Source organism: Convolutriloba macropyga, chromosome 14 (assembly GCF_964194025.1).
Source record: "Convolutriloba macropyga chromosome 14, txConMacr16.3, whole genome shotgun sequence".
Taxonomy (NCBI): Eukaryota; Metazoa; Xenacoelomorpha; order Acoela; family Convolutidae; genus Convolutriloba; species Convolutriloba macropyga.
The window spans coordinates 6069458-6088960 of record NC_134481.1 but is presented as its reverse complement, the minus strand read 5'-3'; the positions used below and the strand labels follow the sequence as shown (position 1 = coordinate 6088960).

Below are 19503 nucleotides of genomic sequence, written 5' to 3'. Positions count from 1 at the left end.
AATGCTTTCCTTAATTTGATGAGAACAGAATTCAAATTGAAGCATTTTCAAGGATTCAAAACTAATCTTATTCTCATTCTTGGCGGATAACGCATAGATGCGTAGAAATTGGTTCATGAACTAAAGCAGTTTACCAACGAATTTCTGAAGAAAATATCCCAATACTTGCTTGATTAATTTTTTTAAGATTTAGGACTTAAAGAGATCATGTGAACTTATTATTAAATTTGATATATATCTAATAACAATAGAAAATTGACAAACTAAAACCTAAACAGACAATTTTTTGTCAAAACATCCATTAGTAAATTATAAAAAATGTGTAATAAAATTAACTCAATCAATAATTTGTCGAGGCCAATGACTTGAAATTTGAACAACCACAGTGGGAAAGTTTTAACCAAGCTACTTTTACCAGTTATTTGCAAAAGAGATTTGGACTGTCAATAAATTGACCTGTATTCTCACACTTATCTATTTTGCTAAGTTATTTAATTTTGAAAAAATAAATAACTTAGCAAAATAGAAATCTTAAGTTATGAAAAAAGTCTGCAAAATTTATTTGTAATTGTTTGCAAAAGAAAACATATATTTGCAAAAAATGATGGACAATTTTTAATAAGAAAATAGATATATGAATCTATTTTGTTACGTTGATTTGTCTACTCAAAGGGGTGAAATAAAAAAAAATCAATAGACAGTGTTCTTTAAAAGTGTTCCTTTTTAAATTAACTTTTGTGAACTGTATTATCCCCTATACTGTAGATTAGCCTTGCATTACTTGATACTCAATTAGTCCCAATAAATAGCTTTTCAGGTTTGTTGTTCAACGAAATACTTTCGCCAAGAGTACCAAAAAAATTCAAAATAAGGCAATCAATTCTGCTTGAGCTTCCATTAACAATTGAACTTATAATTCGAAAACGCCAAGCCCCCTATGTCCAAATCTAAATAAATGCACTACCTAATGCTTAGGGCAAAAAATATCTGATGTATTAATGTTGTGTGAGAGTTTTTTTCTTAAAATCCAAGTTAACAAATTCGACAATTTTTGTACTTTTGCTTTTCTCGTGCACTCAATTGCCCAATAAAGCAATTAATGAAAAAATTCCAGGCTTCGTTAAGCCTGTAACAGAAAATTACTCGATGTTTTGCACAAAATTTTTCTCACATAGAGATTTTGTTCCTCAGAAAAAAATTTTCAGGATAAGAAAGTTATTTAACAGATCCAAATAAAGTTAAACTGTACAATAAAAGACATGATCAACAGAAAAAGAAAACAACTAAATTGCGGCTCGAAAAATTGTTGTTCAATATGCACTGTATGTCATTTCAACCAGAAAAAATTAACGAGATCCACGTGACATCTTGTTAGTTTTTCAAGCTCAATTTATAAAGCCCGATTCAACTTTTATGAACTGCTAAATGAATAGAGAATATTATGTGGCAAGAGTTTTTGAATTCAATTAGTTTGGTGATCGGGATACCCTATATGGCGCACAACGCTTTCTAAAATGGTAAGAGAAGCGCAAAATCCGTTTAAATGGGCATACTCAATTTGCTGTTTCATACTCCATCTGAGCTCATATTATTGCAAAAGAAAAGATTCCACTTTTGAATTTCAAGAATACGTGGCCTTAATGAATTGCTGATATTGAGGGAGTCGGATTTTTCATTTTACTTCATGTTTGATATTCTTTTTCCAATAATTGTTACTAAGAATAAGTGGTGACAGAAGTGAAGAAGTGAATTTGGCTTCGTTAGAATGTAGCAATGAAAATTGCTTGTCGTTCTATTTTAAATTAAGTGCTCGCCTTGGCCTTGATTTGATTTGTTTAGTAGATAAGAGCGCCGCAAAACACACACTCACATGCGCATATACAGGTATATATATATATATATATAAGAGTGTGTGTGTGTGTGTGTGTGTGTGTGTGTGCGTATGTGGGGTGTGTGTGTATGCGTGCGCACGTGTCTATGAGTGTGTGTGTTTGTTTGTGTTTGTATATTTATGCGGGCGCGCGCGTGTAAGTGAGCGCGTTCAAATTTTAAAAGCATATTTTGCTCTAAAACGTTTGTTTTTAAAATTCTCTGCGACAATGATAAACCATGCCGTATTTGTGAACGTTATACGATAGTTAAGTCAATCAAGATCAATTGATCAGATTTTCCTTGTCTTGAGTGTGATCAGTTCCAATATTCATTTTTTATTCTCTACTTGAAAAGCAGACTTCAATGAACAAAACAAATTAATCAAGATTTTTGTATTTATAGAAACAGAATTTTGTGGCTTCTAAAATACTAAAACACATACTTTATTCAAATAATTTTGAATAATGTGGATTTAGAAGAGGACTTTTATAGGCAGACTCAGAGAGGTTAAAAGATGCCGAGAGATTTTTGAAGTGCTGTAAAACCATTTTTACTCAAACTTCTGGAACCATGTCAACACTTCTTCCTACTCCTGGTCAGCTGATTCTTACTTAAATTTCCTACTCAATTTTTTAATGTAGCGTAGCCTCATGTTTTTTACTCTGTAAAATTAAAACGACAAAAAACTGAACGTTTTTCTCCAGAAGCCGAAAGTGTTATACCACTTGCTTGATATCTCAATAAGAAAGCAGAAAAATGCACCTTTTAGACAATTCTTGACTTAAAACTGTTTTTTTCCGTTGTTGCAGAAAAAATGAGTCGCATTTCAGTAAGATCACTTGCGTCTTGCGTTAACAAATGCTTGGAAGATTACTTTTCAATCACGAGCATTGGATCTTAAGCTTTGTTGCTAACTACAAATTCGAACACCGTCAGGTAAAATTTAAAAAAAAAATACTAAAAATATTTCTTAAAAAAACATATGTGCACAAATCAATATGCAAGAAAAACTTTCTCAAATTAAAACTTTTTGACAGATAACTTTTTTGGAAAAAAAACTTTTCATAAAAGTATGCATTTTTTTAAGTGCTCATACAATAAATTAGGCATTGACGCGTTTGAACCCGTTTTCAAACCACTTGTCCCTTAATTTTTCTTTAGTACTAACAGTTTTACCTTTTTCTGTTGCCATATCATAAAACTAATCTCTACATCAAGCGAAATTTATCTTTCTAACCAAAACAAGACAGTAAAGTTGATCTTGTTGTTTTCTGAAATTTGAGATTTTTTTGGTATTGAGGCTAAAAAAACTTTTTTCACTTGTTATTTTTTTCAATTTAAAAATCAGCTTTGTATAATCTCGGAAATAGAACAATAGACTATAAGCTGGCGGTTAGTTATTAAAAGACAATTACTTCTGTTTCTGTTAATGATTCTGCAAATTTTTCAAAGATCGATTCCAGGAAAAGCAGATTAACCACTGGTTGTTTGTTGAATGTCTTTCGAAAAAATTGTAATTTTTTCTGTTGTCATTAAATTTTTCTCTAAAATTTTAAGAGAGAAACGTATTTTCGATATTATAATTGTGAGAAAATTTGATTAACAGTTCCAATCAAAAGAAATATCTAAATATTTATTGTTAAATCTGTTGATTTCATCTGTATATTTGTTTATTTTCTCATTGTAAGATTTGTTCATTTGTTCTTCTCATTGTAAGAGATGTCACTCTATAATTCCTTTTTATGTTCATTTATAAGTTAAAAAAAAACATCAAAAGTATTCCAAAAAAATTTTTGGAAAACTCGAGGGCTTTTTTAAGAAATAAGCTTTTCTTAAACGAGGGCTTTTTTACGAAATAAGCTAACTTTTTGTCTTTCTCGCAATTCATGAAAGGATTTTCTGCCGCGAAAAAAGAAGAGCATCAGACCTCTTGCAAGAAACGTCAACATTTGGTAAAAATTGCTGCATTTACTTCCCTGTTGGTAACTTTTGCGCTTTTTTTGATGTGGCAAGGACAATGAACGCGATACAACTCTAAAAAAACAGCTTTAAAAGTTAATATTTTAACTACGCAACGGCTTTGACTATAAACTGAACAAACAGAAAAAAAATTTTTGAGGAAAAGTGTTTGAGGATAGTTTTCTGAAAAAATAATTCTAAATAGTTGAGGCTCTGCTTCAAAATTAAATGTTGTTACATTTTGTCAATCTATTCTTAACAATTATGCCCAAATTGAAATTTCCTGCACCAAATAAAATCTTATCAATTTGATCTCTGAAAAATTGTGTTTTAATTGAAGTAATTTTGGCCATTCAAACTTGGTTTAAAATCAAATACCTCTCAATTTAGAACAGAAAAACATTGATGGTCAAACGAGTACGCGTAAATACATCTAAGCGTGTATTGTTTCTTTGTTGTTGGTTTTTCTCTAACATGCCTTTAACTTCAATTTTAAAACAATACATAAAAAGTGCGTGTATAACACAAACTTTATTTAGAATATTTAGTTTGAACACAATTCATAAAAACTGAAGACTCGCGTGTATATATTTATTCATCGTTATAATGAGTTGAGTATTAATAACTAAAGTCTTATAAACCATGTCCAGCAGCGGGTACAGATCTCTTGCGTCGCCCTCCAGCGGGGGGAATTTGGCATCGCTGACTTCTGGCAAATCGCCCCGCTTCGACCCAAATGACCCGGCGTCTCAGGCTAAGCAGAATGAAATTGTTCAGAAGCTTCAGACTAAGGTAAACAGAATTTGCTAACAACTGGTTTTTGAAGGATCGACGTTTACTGACCCCCCCCCCCCCCGCGCGCTCTTTCAAATTGTAAAATGGGTACCCGTCTCGAGAGAGAATACCCTTGTGTTGTGATCAAGAATTCAAAATCTTGCAAGAATCTTGCAAAATTTGAAACCACTCATCACTAGGGTAGATGAACATTCAGTTAGTCAGAATTTATGTTCATTTTTTAGACGTGTATGACTTTAATATCCAATAAACCATTCAATAAGTTATCTACTCCTATTTCTCTTTCATACTGCCCATTAAAAATCTCCATAAACACGGGAGCGTTCTTTGAAGAGACGCAACCCGGGTTGATCATCATACAAAAAGCACGGTAATCATACAGAATCATTGATGATTTCCTAACAATCATACAAGGATCGTACTAAGAAACAGCGTATGATTTGTATGACATCATATATAATCCTTGTATGACTACTAAGAAGCTGCAACCCGGGATATGAAGTTATCATGCGTGAATTATGTTTTAGCTCACTCAATACAAGAAGAAATGTGGAGAATTAGAGACGCATTTGATTGACAGGGCGAGAGAAATTGACGACATGTCCTCAGAGGTGAGACACATTACGTCATCAAATACAACCCTAGTTGAGACCTATCTAGACTCGATATTATTCCTGGAAGATCTCGTGAGAATCCGGCTAGGTTAATTACTGATCATATGCGACCTATTCAATTATCAAATGATATTATTAATATCTGCAGGTCTGGCCTTAATGAGAAAATAACTTCATACCAGACACCCCAAAGCTGGAATGAAAACTCATTGAACTAATTTATCTCCGACAAAACCAAAACTAAATTTTGTTACTTAATCCAGGCTTTGAATTTCTGCATAATGTGAGTTTTTGCCCATCATTTTTGTCATAGCTAGGTGGAGTTATTGATTAACACATATACCATAATAGGACATAAGATATGATGTTTTTGGAAATTTTTGTTTCTTTTTCTTTTTTCAGCCTCTATTGTAGTCTGATTGAACAAGCATACTTCTAAATAGAACAGTGGACAAAAATTTGCGTGCTTGTATTTGTCTGAGAATCAGTTTTCAATTAATTGAGCCTGTTTGTTTTTGAACGTACTTTCGTGGGCTTGGCCTCACTTCCGATCGGGCAGTTATCCATTTAAACTTACAAATTATCATAAATTTGTAACTTTGACACCTTTTCCAATCAGGATCGTACCTTGATCGTACCTTTCATTTCTCATCTGTTCGTACGGTGCTCAAAATTCAATCTAATGAGACGAACGTGCACTCAAATGCTGCTCTTATCAATCTTATAGTGATAAATAAAATATATTCGCCAAAAAATGACATGTGCTTTAAACTTTGTATTGCAATCAGGCTAAATGAATTGAACTTAAATTGAGTATATACGTGAATTTTTTCATGTTTTTTATTTCATACTTTTCAAACACGGATCACTGGTCTATTTTTTCGATTTCTCCATATACTTATCTACCATGAGCAAACCGATATATTTTTATATACCGATATTGGTATCGGTAGCCGCATAATAAGAGATGTGTCTATAGCTATAACGGTGGACGTCGCATTTGGTGACAGGGCGTTTGGCCGAAACCAAAAAATGAGAATTTTAGCCGACAATCTACTTAAAATAAGCAACTAGGTTAATTCGGCAGCGGTGATTGGCCAATTTGAAACTAAAAAATTTTTCTAAGAGGAAAACATTCGAATTCCTTTTATCAACCAGTGTAATGAAGGTCTATCCGTTATTGCACCTCCCATTCCGCAGCCCGACACGAAAAGTGGTACTGAGACACTGAGGCACCAACCGTGTTGAGAAAATGGGACGAAATCGACGCAAGAAGCTTCGTTTTCGTCAGTTTTTATCGATTTATTCGATTTTTTATGTACAAACTTCAATTATCGTCGATTTTGTCAGTATCCTCTGTATTTGATGTAAGAATTGTCGATTATCTTCGTTTTTTGTCGGCATGGTCAGTTTCAATTTGTTTTTAATACAAAAGAAGTACAGGAAAACTAAGTGAGGAGGTGCAGTGGAGCAGATGGTGGGTAGAAATATTGTGGTTGTAGGTTCGAATCCTGACAAGGACTGTATTTTTTGTAAGATTTTTGGAACGATAAAACTGACGATTCTTACGTTTAAATAGCAACACAAACCCATCAAAACAACGGAGAAAAAACGTAAGTGCTTTGATCGGATTGAGCAAAGTAAAACCGACGATTTCTTGTTCTTGAATGTTCTTGAATCCGATAAAATTTTCAACACGTTCTTTGTCTCATCCGTTATAAAAAATGTGTCATTGCGTTCTTGGTAGGTATCTCTTAATTTTTTTGTTTCAGCTTGAGCGATTGAGACGTGAAACAGATGATCAGCTTCAAGAAGCCGAGATGAAAAGTCGGCAACTTGAACAACAGTTGAATAGTGAACTTGAAAACACTGCAGCACAACTGGAAAACGAGAAATCGAGGTAAAAAAAATGCAACCTTTCCGCTATTGATTTTATTGAAAATTAACAAGTATGGTCTCACACAGCAAGCAATTATTCACTCTAATTAGTTTCATATTTTCAATGCCGTGTGACGTGCCAGCGCTCCCGGTCAATCGGAAAAGGTTTATTTCATCTTTATAAACATAATGTATTTTTCAAAACGTTGTTGATTTTTTATGGCAATTTTATATTTTTTTTGTTAAATGACATTGTATAGTCAAATTGTGGCCATATTTCTTTAATATTTTCAGGTCTGGTCATTTTTAGAAATTATATGACGAATTTATTTTGGTGAACTCTAGCATTATTTTATTTTTTGAGACTTTAGCATTATTTTATCTTTTGAGACTTGTTGCCATTTTTTTTTAAAAAAAATCTGATAATTTTGGTCAAATTTAAATCAAACAGATCAAATTTTGCTTTTTAAACTGAAAATTGATTAGGTTTACGATCCGGGAGAATTTTTTCAGTGACAACTAAAGTGCACTCCAAGCATTTTTTTTTTTCATTTACAAAGCTGATATTCGTAGCTACAAATTGAGAAAATACTATTGATGAATTCGGAAAAAGAAATGATGATAGAACTATTTCATATTAGAAACTATACTTGTGTTAATGTTGTGTTGTAAACTACACAGAAGCTTGTTTATAATTTTTCATAAGAAAAGTTTCCTACAACTTCTTGCCAACCCATTTTTTAATCCTTCCAGGCTGCAATCAGTGAAAAAGAACGAAGAGACAGCTCGAAGAGAAATTGATCAGCTCAAATCTGAGAACAGGTCTCTGAAAGACAAGTTCTCCGATCTCGCTCGCGAGAGTGAAAGTGACAAACTGAAGTTACAGAAGGCAGAAAAAGACATGAAGAAAGAAGGCCAGGTTAGTGGTTTCAGTTTCTCCATGATAACTTTGATTGGTTAATTTGTAAGATGTTGCACGGCTCTGACAGACTCCTTCCAGATAGCTAATCGACTTGCAAGATTTCAACTTCTGTTTCATTTTTTTTTCAAGAAAATTGTATAATATTACGAGAAACAATATTTCGTTAGAATATCGCACGATCTCGCATGATCGGATAACAATTGCGTGACGCTTCGTTTTTGATAGAGAACGTAAAAGGGGTTTCTGAAACAAATCTAGCACCTCTCGCCTATCACTGTTTCGGACTATATTACTCAGTCCAATTTATAAATTTGCATATGCTCAAATATTTTATCGCAAATTTCAGCCAAAAATTATGTATTAATCTTAAACGCGCTGTTAACAAAAAGTTGTGACCAGATTGCTTTCTATCCTATGTTTGAAAACATAACATAAATTTCGAAACTTGTATAACATAGGAGCAAAAAAACAGTGTTGATAGTTCACTTTTTAACAACAATTTCTTGCTAGTATTTATTGACTTTTTATTGACATTGAGCGCAATTGCGCCAAAAAATATTAAAAGGACAGTGTTTGCCAAAAGTATGTTTCAAATCATTAGATCGAATTTTTTTGTCCGGTATCGCTTGGCTATTATTGATTCAGCAGAAGTGGCGCCAAATATTACAGCATCTTTATTGATGGTTTTAACTGTTGTTCTCGCATCTTGACCAAAATGTTCATCGCATATTGGCATTTTGCAGTCTCTGGCATTTAGTCTTTTGATGCAACAAAAAAACACTTTGCAAAATATCTTCATTTTTCTCATTTTTCAACAAACAATTTGAAATATATTTGATCATTTGTCTTTCGGTCAGCAAAGAACGTTTCACGCAGCTTGCCTTTATTTTGTTTGTTTTAAAGACTTTACCTGAGGCCATTGTTATTCTTAAAATGACAGAGAAAAGCTATGCGGGGACCACCAAAAGAGACATTAACAAATTTTCTACGACTGCTACACCATGCTTGCACTCTCTCTCGGGTACTCGCTCAAAAATAAAGTAAATTGAAAATTGAGTGGACAATAATATCTCATGACTGCCAGGATTTTTTTGCTTTTATTATTAGATTGAAGTTAATTTCTCTAATATCTTTCTATTGCACTATTCTTGGTTTTCTAATATTGGTTCAAGGAACGATAATCTTTGCTGAAGGGAACCTTCATCTGGTATTAAATGCCTTCAAATTATCTTATTGAATGCCACAAAAAACTTTCAATCAATTGAAATTTTTGCTCGAATTGGACCAAATTTTTTAACTGAGCAGTGAAAACCTTTCAAACAAAGAACCAAAAATAGTAATATTGTGGCCATTTACACAATTCTGTTGGAGGAAAAAATAGCTTTTAGTTTGAATGGAAATTAAGCAAAAGTTTCTGATGTAAACGAAGTTACCTCCTGGTTCAATTCTAATAGTATGTTTACAAGAAGTGCTCTCAGTTTTAATGCCTGTTTTAAATGACACGAAATACATGTTGTTTATTTCAAGCAGAAGTTTTTCTGTGAAATTTCCGGAGTTTTGCGCGGTACGAGTCTTTGTTGTTAATCTGTTATGCAATTGTCAGAATTTATTCAACAGCAGCTCATTTGCGCCTTGGAAATTTTAAACAATTTAGCAAATATAAGGTAATATAATTGAAAAGTGACAAACTGAAGTAACAGAAGGCAGAAAAAGACATGAAGAAAGAAGGCCAGGTTAGTGGTTTCAGTTTCTCCATGATAACTTTGATTGGTTAATTTGTAAGATGTTGCACGGCTCTGACAGACTCCTTCTAGATAGCTAATCGACTTAAAAGAATTCAATTTCTATTTCATTTTTTTTTCAAGAAAATTGTATAATATTACGAGAAACCAATATTTCGTTAGAGTATCGCACGATCTTGCATGATCGGATAACCATTGCGTGACGCTTCGTTTTTGATAGAGAACGTAAAAGGGGTTTCTGAAACAAATCTAGCACCTCTCGCCTATCATTGTTTCGGACTATATTACTCAGTCCAATTTATAAATTTGCATATGCACAAATATTATATCGCAAATTTCAACCAAAAATGATGTACTAATCTTAAACGCGCTTTTAACAAAAAGTTGTGACCAGATTGCTTTCTATCCTATGTTTGAAAACATAACATAAATTTCGAAACATAGGAGCAAAAAAAACAGTTTTGATAGTTCACTTTTTAACAACAATTTCTTGCTACTATTTATTGACTTTTCATTGAAATTGAGCGCAATTGCGCCAAAAAATATTAAAAGGACAGTTTTTGCCAAAAGTATGTTTCAAATCATTAGATCGAATTTTTTTGTCCGGTATCGCTTGGCTATTATTGATTCAGCAGAAGTGGCGCCCAATAATGCAGCATCTTTATTGATGGTTTTAACTGTTGTTCTCGCATCTTGACCAAAGTATTTATCGCATATTGGCATTTTGCAGTCTCTGGCATTTAGTCTTTTGATGCAACAAAAAAACACTTCGCAAAATATCTTCATTTTTCTCATTTTTCAACAAACAGTTGAAATATATTTGATCATTTGTCTTTCGGTCAGCAAAGAACGTTTCACGCAGCTTGCCTTTATTTTGTTTGTTTTAAAGATTTTACCTGAGGTCATTGTTATCTTAAAATGACAGAGAAAAACTATGCGGGGACCATCAAAAGAGACATTAACAAATTTTCTACGACTGCTCCACCATGCTTGTACTCTCTCTCGGGTACTTGCTCAAAAAAAAAGTAAAGTGAAAATTGAGTGGACAATAATATCTCATGACTGCCAGGATTTTTTTGCTTTTATTATTAGATTGAAGTTAATTTCTCTAATATCTTTCTATTCCATTATTCTTGGTTTTCTAATATTGGTTCAAATAACGATAATCTTTGCTAAAGGGAACCTTCATCTGGTATTAAATGCCTTCAAATTATCTTATTGAATGCCACAAAAAAAAATTTCAATCAATTGAAATTTTTGCTCGAATTGGACCAAATTTTTTAACTGAACAGTGAAAACCTTTCAAACAAAAAACCAAAAATAGTAATATTGTGGCCATTTACACAATTCTGTTGGAGGAAAAAATAGCTTTTAGTTTGAATGGAAATTAAGCAAAAGTTTCTGATGTAAACGAAGTTACCTCCTGGTTCAATTCTAATAGTATGTTTACAAGAAGTGCTCTCAGTTTTAATGCCTGTTTTAAATGACACGAAATACATGTTGTTTATTTCAAGCAGAAGTTTTTCTGCGAAATTTCCGGAGTTTTGCGCGGTACGAGTCTTTGTTGTTAATCTGTTGTGCAATTGTCAGAATTTATTCAACAGCACCTCATTTGCGCCTTGCAAATTTTAAACAATTTAGCAAACACAAGGTAATATAATTGAAAAGTAAAACACGGAAACTAACACGTAATTCTGGAAAAATTTTAAAATTGTTAGCAAGCTATCTATTGCTTCCACTGTTAGATAAATTTAAATTAGGTTTATGTTGCGTGAGGACGCAAGGAATTAAGAACTCTGGAACTCAAATGCATTAAACAGAAGGACCCTATTTTTATTCGAGACAAATTATGGAAAATCTTGTGAAAATGCTTGTATTTAATGCGGGTTTAATGCTGGTAATTAATCGCTCTCTTCCAAAATTTTCGAAAGGTAGCAAGACCCGAGTTCAACACCATGAGTCAAAATTAGTAACCATACTAAGTCAAATATGATTTTCAATACTCATTCTAACTCATGTATGGTTATCTTGAACCTTAGAAAACATACTAAGAAAAACAAATTGTTCTTATTAACCAAAAAAGGACTCAAATGTATTGTAAATATTTTTAAAAAAGTTAAGCAGGGACATAAAAAGTGTCAAAACGCTATTTTGCGCCTATATAATAGATGTCATTATTTCACTTCTGAGTAGTCATATAAGAACAATTTACGTGCACAAATTTTAACTATGTTCGGTATTCAAAACAGTCAGAAAATTCAATATTTTTTTCTCAAAAAGTTGTACCGCGAAATATAAGTGTGCATTAGCGTCACCCCGTAACCAATAACTAAACTTCTCTTAATTTTCTGACATTGGTGTCATTCTTGTACATAATGAAGATAGCTTCTTGGGGAAACCTACATAGCTTTCCATTGTTTATGCAATTGCAACACTAACTACAAGAAAAATATTTTAAATAAAAAAATTCGTATTATAAATCTAAGCAATCGTAGATAGAATATTTGTGCTTTTTACTGATCATACCAAAACCAGTTGGTGTTCTCACGAAGGTCAAATATGTTTCTGATTAACACCGCAAAAACCTTATATGCTAATCATACAAATCATATGTAATCCTTGCTAGCCATAAAGTATCATATGTAAATCTTACTAATCATTGCAATACTTAGAAAATTTATGCCAATTAAAAACCATATATTTTTGTTGAACCTATGTTTTAAGTCGAATGTTTACCTTTTAACAACCATATAAGTCGAATGGTTAACTTTCAAGTTGAAAGGTTAGTCGAAAGTTGGTACCTTAACAGTTAAATGGTTAGTGTTTAAGAACTTGCATTTTTTGGAAGAAAAACTTGGAAGGCGATACAATGTCGCGGGGGTCGATTATTTCAAAAGTTTTAAAAAAACTCTAGAAAACCTTATTGACTATAAAAAAACATGATGCGTTGAACTTTTTTTCTTTTAAAATAACTATCAAAAACAATAAGTTTTTATGACAAAACTATGGATCAAGCATATAACGTTCTGTTGATATCCAGTATTTTGAATATAAAAAGTTTTCAAGAAATATTCCCGGTTTGAGTTCGAATGGTTAACTTGTTAAAACTTTCAAGTTCTTACAAGTCGATGCATCGCATTGCAAGTTTTTCTTTCAAAATCATGCAAGCTCTTACACGCTAACCATTCAACTTACAAGTTATTACAAGTTAACCACTTCGACTTACATGGTTGTTAAAAATTAAAAATTCGACTTAAAACTAATGTTCATACATATGTTCATCGAATAAAATTCTTACAAGATAACCACTCTGTTTCTGATGTAGGAATAAAAAAGATATAAATAAGCACATATTCTGCGCATCAACAGAAGAAAAATGAATCATATAGTTGATTGTGGTATGAAAGGAATGAATGTCATTTTATTTATTTTGAGAAAAATGCTGACATATAACATTGAACTTCAATCAAAGTCAAAAATAATAGTAGCTAAATGATAGAATGTTAAGGTCAATTAGCCAATTATAGATGAAGTTGACCGGAACGCACTGGCAAGAAACTTACCAGTTAGCTTTTCGAATCGCAAGTTCTTACAAGTTAACCATTCGGACTCTACCCGGGTTGTAATTCAATCGTTGTTGTAGAGAAACGTCCCCGAAAATCGACGATTCAGAGAAGTTTTCAGAACAGTTTCCTTTATCCCATAATTTTTTTTTTACTATTTCGCTTTCTAATAGAAAAATTGAAAAATTGAACACCAAATAAACTGTACCTTTCCGTTGATAAAGGTTTGTTTAGACTATTAAAGATGGGACTAGGCGTTGATAAACTCATTTATACGTTCATCAACTTGGGAAAACATCAAATAAGAAGACTTATAATCTACCCGGGTATATTATATGAGTTGACGTCGTAGACGTGGGCTTATTCACCATTGTACGATTCCTGTTTAGAGTTTCGACAACTTTGTGAACCGTGAACGTGACATGTTGAGTGACCTCTGGAACAATTTCTGCAGATTCAAAGATGACTTTGCATCTCTCAAACAAGACACTGAAGGGTACTTTTTAAAAATTAATTTGGTTTTAACTTTGTAATTTTAATTACAAAAGAATAAAACTTTTTTAGTAAGTTCGCTTAGTACAACAACCCCAGTTTCGAGACATTCTAGCTTTTAATTAAAAAGTCAATTTTTCACATGAGTATTTACTGACGTCTGGTTGTTCTTTAAAGAAAATAAGTTTTGCTTTTTATATATAGCAATTCTGAAAAAAGATATCAAACTCAAAAAGAGTACATCGGGCGAGCATTTCTCCTAGCGTTTTCAATTCCAGATCAAAAATTGGTTACTACGAAGAAAATCGAGAAACTTGCAAATTATTAATATTTTGCTGGGAAGAAAACATTGGGTGTAACAGTTGTTCATCTTAATGGCGTGGTTTGAAAACTACCGCGTGCTTAAGGTTTATCTTAGCGAATTGAAAGAGAAGATTGGTGTATTTGAGAATAGTTGTCAAATATTAATTTTATTTTTTTTAATTTTAAGATTACCACCCGGGTCGAGGTTTGGCGGTGAAATTTCGTAAGAAATGCGGTGAAATGCAGTGAAGAAAAATAATTTTCACCGCGTATTTCTTACATCTCTTTGTGGTGAATGGGGTGAATCGCGGTGAATTATTAATTTTCACCGCGTTCTCAGCATTCTTATAAAAAAAAAAGAAGCGAGCACACACAGGTTCGAGCCTCTGCCCTCCTGCATGCCTTCAACTGCTTATTCAACTGTCCAACTCTGCGCCAACTGTCAATTATTTTGCCTGATTTTTCTTGTGAATTTAAATCAGATTGAGCAAACGTTGGAAAGAAAGTGCGGTGAATTTTTGTAAGAAATGCGGTGAATTTCGAGGTGAATTTTTGCAAGAAATGCGGTGAAATGCGGTGAAGTATTCATTTTCACCGCATTCACCGCATTCACCGCATTTCTTAGAAATATTCACCACATTCACCGCATTTCTGACAAAAATTTACTCAAAAACCTCGACCCAGGCAATATTTTGAGTCACACTTAAATAGCATTTGTTTTGATAATTGCAAAAACTTATCATTAAAAAAATGAGATTATGTATCTCTTATGCATTTAAAAAAACCGATTTAATATAGATATAACAGATATATAGCAGCAAGTTTAAACTTTGAGGACAATTCTTAAGCGTTTGTTGGCTTTGCAAATCTTAGTTCATTTATTGAATGTGGATAGACCCCAATTATTATCGACCCTTTGAATTTGAACTTGATTGAAGTTTCTTCAATCAACAGTTATTCTAAATAGTTTTTAATCTTTCTGTTTACAAATTTGTGTTTTCTGTTGCCACAAAATATATACAATTTTAAAACTGGGAAAAAACACGTGAAATTTGTTCTTTTTAACCCGCTTCCGAAAAAATAAGTTTCAGAGTCGAATTGTCTCCTTAAAATTTTTGATTTATTTTGCTTCTTTCCATTTTCTATTTCATTATCCTTAATTCATGAACAGCTAATTGTTTTTCTTGGCACTAATGAAATTGGCAGAGGTACCAAAATATAGAAATTTCACTGCTGGCCAATCACAATTGAGAACCTTGGAGTATTGTTTTCTGATTGGCTGATTGCTCAACAAAATCTCCAGTTAATAGAATAGGATATAAATTATAAACTGGTCTCACGTTCGGTTGTGATAGATTCAAATCAAGGTCTATGGACGCTGAGGCATGGCATTGCCCACTAGGCATGACCAGATGCAGTAAAAAATATAATCTAGGATTAGATTATGTCCAATTTTGGCTAATTGAACGCATAAAAGCACAGTTTTTGCAAATTCTGAACCACACAAATTCGTTCAAAATTCTACCTATGGGTACGTCTGTTCGTTAGGACATCACCGTTTTTTCTTTTATTTTCTCTTATATCCGTGACAGAGAAATTTAATGGCAGACATTTTCTTCTGAATGTAAAATGTCTCTTGCACTACTTTTAATTAAATTTTTAATATAAATTAATTAGCGTTACCTTACCAAACGCGTTCTCAGAAATTTAATCGTGTATTTGATGAAAATCTAACAAAATCATCTTGCTAATAGCCTGTAAGGGATGCATCTTCTTATCAGATGTGATGAAATGTTTGTCAGATCTTACACCGTGAAATTTCCGCTTATAACGTCTTACAAGATAAAAAATCTTTTGTCAGATCTTACGCGACAATAAATCTATATCATCAGATCGTAAACGATAAAATTTTGCCTGACAAAAAATATTTATCGTGTAAGATCTTAAAATAATCTAATAAGATCTTGTAAGATAAACATTCGGAAAGCTATGACTCTTTTTGATAAGGTTTTTTATCAGAACTTAAACGATGAAAACAATTCTTTAGGTATGGCATGTTTTTCGAAATGAAGACATTTCAGAGTCGTTTTCAAGCAGTAGCCAACAAACTACAGCTTGCAGCACTTAAGTTTCACAGCAAAAAAGAGAAAATTATCTTTTGTTGTCTTTTGAGACTTATAAGATATTGGGAGAAAAGTCATTCGAGTATCAGGAGTTTTTTCTGAAGGGAAGATTATCAAAACAGCAGGAAAAAAGTTTCAGACCAAAACTAGCTATATTGGACTGCGAAGTTGAGCCATGGTATTTAGTTGAGGCTCAGAATAAAACTGCTGCAAAAATAGAATCAACAAACAGTTTTTTGTTCCATTATTGGTTAGTTGACCGATTATTTTTTACTTTCATAGGAACTTGACTACATTATACGGCAATATTGAAATCATTAAAACATGTCTTAACAGATCATACACGATTAGGCTCTGCCTTACGTGAAGTTTTATTGTGTAAGATCTGATAAGATACTTATCAGATCTTATAGGATAACACCTCAGCAAAATTGAATTATTATCTTATGAGATCTGATAAGTATCTTATCAGATCATGTACGATTTAAGTTCACGTAGGGCAGACTTTTTTGTGTAGGGCCAGATAAATCTTACACGAAAAAGATTTTTGAGGAGCCTCTTATCAGGAGTTAGAAGATGTACCCAACGAAAGTCCCAAGCAAACGTTTTCTCAAGTTCATTTCCTTCTCAATCAGTACAATCGTTTTGAGTTAATCATTGAACAGACGACGTTCATTTTGCTGAAGTACAATATCGATAGTTGTCTTTGTTTCCGTATGATAATGATCAACAGCATTTTCACATCAGACAGAAAATGGAAAGAAAGACAAGTGGATAAATGAGTGCATAATTGACCCTTGCATTGCTAACTTTGTATTTGAAAGAAAGTAGCAGTTACTCATGTGATATCGATTTCTGAATCGGTCGCGATTATTCCATTAAAATAATCAACAAATAAAATTGAGGGCTATGAGAAACAGTTTTTTCAATCATCTATTGATTGAAATACCAAATACTTGAAGCGTAATATATGTTATGAGACTATCATAATATAGGATAGATTTTTCTAGTTAATTCTATGCTGAAAGTTACTGGTTTCGAAAAAGATTTTACAAAATTTTAGGTCTGTGTGAAAATTGATTTTACAATTCATTGTTCTTTTCTCCTCGATTTGTCAAGAACGTTAAATCAATTGATCATTGTAGGAACTAAAAGAACAATTAAAAGCTCACTTTATTGTTTACAACTCACAATTCACGATAAATGTATAACAACCCAATTGGATTTATATCGAAATTATCAACGCGTTTGGTCAAGCTTAACTACGATAAAAAACGCAAAAACTAGGACCAAAGAAAAATGACAAAACTCTATTTTATTTTCTTGCTATGTGTTAGAAAGATGGAAGAAAACAACCTAATGTAAGTTTTGCATAAAAAAAGCTCGGCACTTTTTAACAAGAAATGCTTCTTGTTCAACGTTTACTTGGCTAGAGAGGTGAAGCAGTCAGGACCAAGGAAGAAAGTGAGAGCGAATTATAGGAGATCATCAAGTTGGAGAACATAAGAAAGGTAGGTGCAATAATTAACACACTGGGATTCAGTGTAAGAGATGCTGGTTCGAATCTGGCACTCGTCCATTTTCTGTTTGGCTCCATTTTCGTAGTTGTTTTGCCTACTTATACCCTTAACACTTCGGTTTCTAACTTTCTATATACAATTTATATACAATTTAAAAGGCCCTTGTATTCAAAAAGCTCAATATTAATTCACATTTAGTTCGTGGACGTAATTCATCTAGTATTTTAGGTACGATGGCAAGGTTTGAAATCGATTAAGAATTGTGAGTCTTGACTAATGCGAGAACAAGAACGCTCGGTGTAAATAACGACAAAAGCATTATAGTTCTGTACTTAGCACTGATATGAAAATGTATTTCGAGGTTCCCATGACCAGGTGTTCGTTTATGATCCAAGCATAATGCGAATTATGCAGACTCTAGTCAGCCCCCAGATTTTACGTCGTTTTTTTATTCAGACCCACCGAACCAACATTCATCCATGACTATACGTAAGCTCATTTATCAAATTTGATGTTTTTCACTCGTTTCTCGCACTTGCTTTTGTTCACCTTGTGTAAATTTTTTTAAGTAGATTTCACTAACTTCTGTTATAAATTAGTCATTTCACAATTGTTCAAAAAATTTTCATTAAAAAATGTTCAATTTACTCATCTAAAATTTGTTGTTGAAAGTCTGGCGTAAGATTTCTTTAATTGCTTGGAGCGTTCTGTTCAAAAGTCAGTTTATGCTCGGACCTCAACCTGGGGTATCAGTACTGACCAAGTCTAGCTTCCTTTCTGTTTAGGCTCGAGAGAAAAATTGATTTGAAGCAAAAAAAAATTTTAGCACAAACTTTTTAATTTTTAGTCACGTGTTACCTTCAGTAGGATTGCCCCTCTGCTACAAAAAAGTTTTTTAAAGGATGGGAAGGCTGACAAAATTGACCCTTTACGAATTTCACCTTGAAAAAATAGTTCCGCTTTTTGATGCAATGTTTTTAGTCGTCTAGTTCATCTGTTTCTACTACGAAGAGGAGTATTGGAGGCGTGTTAGTTTTTGTTATACAAGCCAAACTTTTTGGTGATTTTACAAAAGAACGTTAAAGTAATTTGCGGTAATTTACCGTAACAAAATTAACGTAAATTTTTACCTGAACTCAAGTTAAACTTTATCTTAACTTTACTTTATCACCGGTTTACCTTAACTCCGTTGAGGTAAAATTACCTTAACTTTTTTAGTTTGTAAAGTCTAATATCATTACGGATTCAGAACTGTGATAATGTCAAAAAACTGCATATTCTAGGGATCTCAGGAATCTGTACGATCACATAACTAAAGTATCTCATAAAAGCGACGAATTCGTGGACAGTTTTGCTGAGTCAGAAAGACAACAGGAACTGGCCAATCGGGATAGAGAGGGAAAACAGAGTAGGAAGTTGGAACAGATGCAGAAACAGGTGGCTGATCAGGAGAGAAAGATGCAAGATAATCAGGCTGACTTCGAACATGAGAGAGACGCGATGCAAAACCAGTGGGTATACGCTACGATAACTGAGAATGTGTGTATATAAGCGGGGGAGGGGGGGGGGGGGCTTTTTGTGGCTATTACTTTAAGCTTAAGCAATAAAAAGATGGAAGGAGAAATGTTGATCATCAATCTTTTAGTGAATAGGAAAATCTACGTTTTTTTCGCTGTTTGCACAATTTTTGCACAATTATTCACAATTTTTGAACTGAAAG

The 19503-nt window shown here is 32.9% G+C and overlaps 1 protein-coding gene across 2 annotated transcripts in view; it reads left to right on the top strand.

The window, feature by feature from the left end:
• The first annotated feature begins 4329 nt into the window (after positions 1 to 4329).
• LOC142353349 (uncharacterized) overlaps positions 4330 to 19503 on the top strand; it is an 82562-nt gene continuing 67388 nt past the window's right edge. The window contains exons 1-6 of one of the 2 annotated variants that reach the window (XM_075405581.1): positions 4330 to 4623; positions 5154 to 5237; positions 7013 to 7140; positions 7872 to 8037; positions 13735 to 13841; positions 19067 to 19294. In XM_075405581.1, the coding sequence (XP_075261696.1) occupies positions 4474 to 4623; positions 5154 to 5237; positions 7013 to 7140; positions 7872 to 8037; positions 13735 to 13841; positions 19067 to 19294 (863 nt within the window). In that variant the 5' untranslated portion in view covers positions 4330 to 4473. Of the gene's footprint in view, positions 4624 to 5153; positions 5238 to 7012; positions 7141 to 7871; positions 8038 to 9717; positions 9774 to 13734; positions 13842 to 19066; positions 19295 to 19503 lie in introns of those variants that run through there. The other variant, XM_075405582.1, reaches the window with a different exon arrangement.